This window comes from Taudactylus pleione, unplaced genomic scaffold (genome assembly GCF_031769625.1).
Source record: "Taudactylus pleione unplaced genomic scaffold, aTauple2 ptg000093l, whole genome shotgun sequence".
Taxonomy (NCBI): domain Eukaryota; kingdom Metazoa; phylum Chordata; class Amphibia; order Anura; family Myobatrachidae; genus Taudactylus; species Taudactylus pleione.
The window spans coordinates 37,796,225-37,802,224 of record NW_028284495.1 but is presented as its reverse complement, the minus strand read 5'-3'; the positions used below and the strand labels follow the sequence as shown (position 1 = coordinate 37,802,224).

Genomic DNA, 6,000 nt, shown 5'->3' with positions numbered 1-6,000 from the left:
TGGGATGCGTAGTTCTACAACAGCTGGGGGGCCGCTTATTGCCCACCCCTATTTTATAGCCACAGTAATGACTACTACACTGAAGACCTAAGGGCCTGATTCAGACCCGCTCGCGAGCGCTGAGCGCTCGCAAGCGGGTCAAGGGAGCTCCGTCGTGCGCATGTGCGAGACCCAGATAGCGACAGCCAAGCCGTCGCTCCGGGTCTCGCACCAAAGGGGGCGTGTTGTCGATGTTGAGTGACAGCACGCTCCCTTTGGTGGGCGTGCCTGCCAGATGGAGGCGCTCCCATGGGAACGCCTACCGTCTGGATCCGGCCCCACTGACATCACTAGTGATGTCAGTGGGAGTGATTTTGGCTCTGATAGAGCCAAAATCACTCCAGGGCTTGCGGTCACCGAGACCCTACCGCAGGGTCTTGTCGCAAGTCCGATGGTCGCGATGGTCTTGACCATCGCGACCATCATCATGGACGCTCGCATAAGCTGTGGGTGGTAACCCACAGCTATGCGAGCGTCCAGGAGGACGCTACAAAATAAAAAAAAAACGCCCTGATTCAGAGCGGGCGCTCGTTCAGAGCGTCCGGCTCTGAATCAGGCCCTAAGTCTCTTGTTGCTTAAAATTTCTGAGCCACACCATAGGCCATGATGTCCAAAAGGAAACGTCCCTCATGCCACACACATATATTACAAGAAATAATATAGACGAGATGCAGGTTTACAATGTATTCTTTATTTGCTCTGCTGCATGATGTCGGGTAAGAAACATGAACTTAGAGACCTACATAAGCGTGGGAGAAATAAAAACACTGATGTGACATTATTATTTGGAAATGAATGCATTAAAAAATAGTCCAACTTCAGTAAATATAAAATATTTGTGTAACAGACTGAAGGCAAATATTAACACTTTGACTTAAACAAGGAAAAAAGACTATGACAAAACAAAGCAAATCGGCAATCTACATGTGTACACATTCACAGGTAAATGTAGAATTTGTAGGGTTGTTCATTCCAGTTACATGATCACTCGCAGTGGGACTTCCTTTCTTATCTACATCTGGAAGAGAACATGGTCATTCACCAGCACCAACAATAATCTTAGAACCAGCCTTACACTGCAACCCTTTTTCTCTACTGATCGTACTTATTAAGTACTAGAGACTATTACTACTATAACATAGATCCATTGTATAAGCCCAAGAACCCTGTACCTCCAAAATGGGACCTAAATGTGCTTTTATTGGCTCCAGCAATGTGTTGTGCAGCCCGGAAGTATTGCTGGGACTGCAGTATAAACTACAGTGAATATATAATACAGTTTCACAGCTCTGGTGCAAGCCACAAGGCTTTAAAAAGTAAATGAAGGATACATAGCACAAAAAAGAGAGCCAAATGGAGCATCAAATGTGCCAAGTGATTTAGGGACATTTTTAAGCTATGTCCTATAGCTGCAAATGTTGTGATTTCAGATAAATACAATGATGTTGTCCTCAGAGCCTATGGAATACGTTTACAACCATAGCACCAAGAGCGTCAATGGATATCACACCCTACTTGCACCTCACCATCTCCTGCATAAGGACAGTCAGATCACATATTAGGTTATGGTGCAGTTGTGGGAGATCTGAGGAGTATGATATATGACCAGTGAACTTGCATCTGGAATTAACCTGTATCACAAAAGGAAAGACCCATTCACACACTTCAAAACGTTTGAACCTCTATAGCAGCGTCACAAGAAAACCATCCCTACAGTAATTCCAGAGTACAGCAAATATAAGATGTCTTAATCGGATGGATCTGGCGCCAGTACATTACTCATAATTAAACATCCCATATAGAGTCAAGACATTTGTCATATCAAACCTGTAAAGACTGCTTGTTCTTACCCAAGCTCATTCACTTGCCGAATAACAAATGTCCTAAGCAGCGCATTACAAGGATGACTTCACCATAAAGGAGGAAGTGTCATACATCTGGGTGGTTTAACGTTCATTTCTGCCAGCACAGCTATATATAACAGAGAGATGATTGGTGCAGACAGAACCAACAATTAGCTGAGAAATCAGGCATAAAAGGCACAAGGAGGGTGAGTCAGGAGCTGGATGATAGAAGATGATCCCTTTCTAATGCGGGCCATACATGGTGCGATAAAACAGCCGATCCGAAAGATTGGTGCGATTTGGCTGCTATATCGCACCGTGTATGAGCCTGATGTCGGACCGAGCGCGCACCCGTGGGGTCGTACATCGCACCCCCTGATCTTACTGCAGGATCAGTTGATCAGGGGATGCGATGTGCGATCCCATGCAGTGCTATGCGGGTAGTGGGGAGCCGACATATCGGACGGTCAGCCACCCGAACGCACAGTGTGTGGGGACCGCCCGATATGTCGGACATCGGATCTCTCATCGCGTCGCATGGTGCCATCGCACCATGTATGCCCAGCTTAAGAGTTGTCCTTCACTGCCATAGGGCATTTAACACACTGTTCCTCATCTAGGTAAGGAATGCATAGTGTTACTACACAGAAATGCTTGCCAGGTGATAGATTTGGACTAGTGTGTATGATCATCCTGCCAATAGAAAGCTGGCATCAAACACAATTCAGAATTCTCCTAAATACAGACACTTATTAGGACCTCATAGATAATGTGAATGAATGATCATGAAAGCAAAATGTTACTTACACTTAAAGAAAGTGATGCTCCCCAGTGAGGCATCTATATTTGTGGCTTAGTGCACAAACCGCACCTCTACAAGATCCACTTTCAGTTAGCTACAGCAATCCTACCCCCATATGCATTTACTTATCTCACAGTGTCCAGAGATGTGTTGGTGCGGGTCAGCACAGCACCGCACTGAGCAATGCAACCATCTGTGCAACTGTGCCGTCATATCACCTGCACTTTCCACAGCACTCTACCTTGCCCTGTAAACTACTCCTACCGAACTGCTGTACATGTTACAGTAAGACAGTGTAACAACCTCAACAAACCAACGAAAAGGCAAAATGCACATCAGCCAGACTCCAGAGCTAATCTGGTTTTAAGAAACCATGTACACTAATACATTAAACATTTATCTGTAGTAGTCTCAAACTGGTGCATTCACAGCTGCCAGATCCCTGGCTTTATCAAGAAAAATATGCAACATTTTTAAAGCTGCTCTGATGCAAATATCCTCATGAATAAATAATACAATTTTGGTGTGCCTGGCAACATCTGGATAATAAAATCACCCCATCCCCCCAAAAAGTATCTTATATTAGAAGAGGAAAAAAAAGAGCAAACACGTTTATAGCCCCAATTCTGTAAGGAGGAGTACAGAAATACTTGCTACATCCTCCTGTCATTCAAAAAATTACATTCTCTTTTTTTCACACTTAATCTGTGCACAAAATAATATTTAATCTGTATTGTAAGTAACCTGAGTCCAGGATAGCCAGGACCCAAAAACAAAGAGCAGACTGGAGATGAAAATGTATCCACCAGGAAGGAGATGCCCATTTCTTTAAAGAGCATAGCAATGGCCTGATGGGGTTAATAGGGAATAACGTCTTTATTTATTCTCAAATTAAGGTTTCTTTCCAGTCTTTAATTGGCGAGGGTTTTACTTGCTCTTTTGTCTTGTCTTTCGTTGCTTTTATATCAGAGGCAGTGTCCCTCTGCAGCTGCGACCTGCTACCCAGCTTCCCTGGCTCCTCTTCCTCCTGCAGCTGTTCAGATTTAATGCGCTGAAACAGCCGAAGCTGCACACGCAGCTCAATGATCGCTTCTCTCTCCTCGTGAATTGCCTGGTTCAAATGGTTGTTCTTGATCTGACAAAAGACATGTACAACTTGAAATAAATCACAGCAATGTAAGCAAGAGGTGTACATAGGGAATTTAATTTAAACAAACATAAGTGAGAAGAAGAAGCAAGAAATAAGATGCACACAAACACTAAATAAACTTTAAAAAATAAAACAAGAACAGGGGCGGAGGGAGAAGAGGAAACTAGTGGATGATCTAAGTACATTTAATATGGAAAAAGATAAATTAGAAGCAGCAGGGGAACTATGCTGGCAATAGAATATGTTAAACATGTTTTCAATAAACATGGAGTAAAGTAAAAAAAAAAAAAAAAAAAGTATTTTTCCCTTCTTGGCCAGGAGACGGGAAGGCAGTAGATGGCAGTGGTCATCCCTCTATACCGTACTAACTGACTCACCTCCAACTCTTCATTCTGCCGCTGAAGATCCTCCAGAATGATTTGCAGCTCCTCCTCATCCTCACTTTCACTCTCACTTTCCGATGAATACTCTTCCGTCTCACTCCGGCCGGTTTGCTGGCGGCTGCAATCAGTGCGACACGTCATTTAGAATTATTTGAAAAATGCTAAATAAATAGGATCATATAAACTTGTTCTCAACGTATTTGAAAATGTTCGTTTCTATATTTTGTCAAAATTAAACAGGTCTGTACAATAAATTAACCTCTTCATGCAATAAAATGGCCATAAACAATAATGCCCCATTCACAAAGATAATGTGTGACAAAAGGGACAGTGAATTATTCTAAATTCTCTACCTCTGAATCTCAGATATTTCTGCCCGGAGACGATCTATCTCTTCTTTCTCTGTAGCGATTTGTCTCCGTAGGAATTGTTCCATCGCCACTAGTTCTTCTTGTTCTGTGAGGATCTCATTTTCCTAACAAATAATGTATAGGACAACAGTTTGTGACAAGATGGGCCCCACATACAAAAAGAGCAAGAGGATATTACCATCTGGTAACAGTGACAGAATTATACAAAATGTGCTCAGTTATCATATAAAAGGTAAACTACAATACAGCACTGTACAGGAAAGTTAGATTTTAGCAATCATCTTTAAAATGGTAGAAGCCTATTTAGTATCTGTACAATGTGAAAATGATCTACTATATTTACAGAAATAGTATAATGCACCCAAAATATTTTTATATAACAAGTCAGAACACCTACCCAAATCATTATTCCTAGCTGGATAAACATGAACAAACAAGAATAGGACAACCAGCCTACACTAGCAAAGAGCACTGCAACGCAATCAATACATGCGAGTCCCGGCTGCTTAGACATGTGGGGAAGTCAGCTTGTAGACCTACAGTCAGGTGCATAAATATTGGGACATTGACAGAATTTTCACATTTTGGCCTCTATTCACCACCACAATGGCTTTGAAATGAAACAAACAAGATGTGCTTTAACTGCAGACTTTCAGATTTAATTTGAGGGTAATTACATCCAAATCAGGTGAACGGTGTAGGAATTACAACGGTTTCTATATGTGCCTCCCACTTTTTAAGGGGCCAAAAGTAATGGGACTATCAACTCAAAAGCTATTTCATGGACAGGTGTGGGCTATTCCCTCGTTATTTCATTATCAATTAAGCAGGTAAAAGGTCTGGAGTTGATTCTAGGTGTGACATTTGCATTTGGAATCAGTTGCTGTCGACTCTCAATATGAGATCCAAAGAGCTGTCACTATCAGTGAAGCAAGCCATCATTAGGCTGAAAAATCAAAACAAACCCATCAGAGAGATAGCAAAAACATTAGGTGTGGCCACATCAACTGTTTGGAACATTCTTAAAAAGAAAGAACACACCGGAGAGCTCAGCAACACCAAAAGACCTGGAAGACCACAGAAAACAACTGTGGTGGATGACAGAAGAATTATTTCCCTGGTGAAGAAAAACCCCTTCACAACAGTTGGCCAAATCAAGAACACTCTTCAGGAGGTGGGTGTATATGTGTCAAAGTCAACAATCAAGAGAAGACTTCACAAGAGTGAATATAGAGAGTTCACCACAAGATGTAAACCATTGGTGAGCCACAAAAACAGGAAGACCAGATTAGAGTTTGCCAAACAACATCTAAAAAAGCCATTACAGTTCTGGAACAACATCCTATGGACAGATGAGACAAAGATCAACATGTACCATTGTGATGGGAAGAGAAGAGTATGGAGAAGGAAA

The 6,000-nt window shown here is 42.2% G+C and overlaps 1 protein-coding gene across 2 annotated transcripts in view; it reads right to left on the bottom strand.

Annotated features, from left to right (window-relative positions):
• Nucleotides 1–714: 714 nt before the first annotated feature.
• RALBP1 (ralA binding protein 1) overlaps nt 715–6,000 on the bottom strand; it is a 65,399-nt gene continuing 60,113 nt past the window's right edge. For both annotated transcript variants that reach the window (XM_088469692.1, XM_088469693.1), the window contains exons 8-10: nt 4,572–4,693; nt 4,213–4,336; nt 715–3,820 (exon numbers count right to left, since the gene is read on the bottom strand). In XM_088469692.1, the coding sequence (XP_088325818.1) occupies nt 3,572–3,820; nt 4,213–4,336; nt 4,572–4,693 (495 nt within the window). In that variant the 3' untranslated portion in view covers nt 715–3,571. The remainder of the gene's footprint in view (nt 3,821–4,212; nt 4,337–4,571; nt 4,694–6,000) is intronic.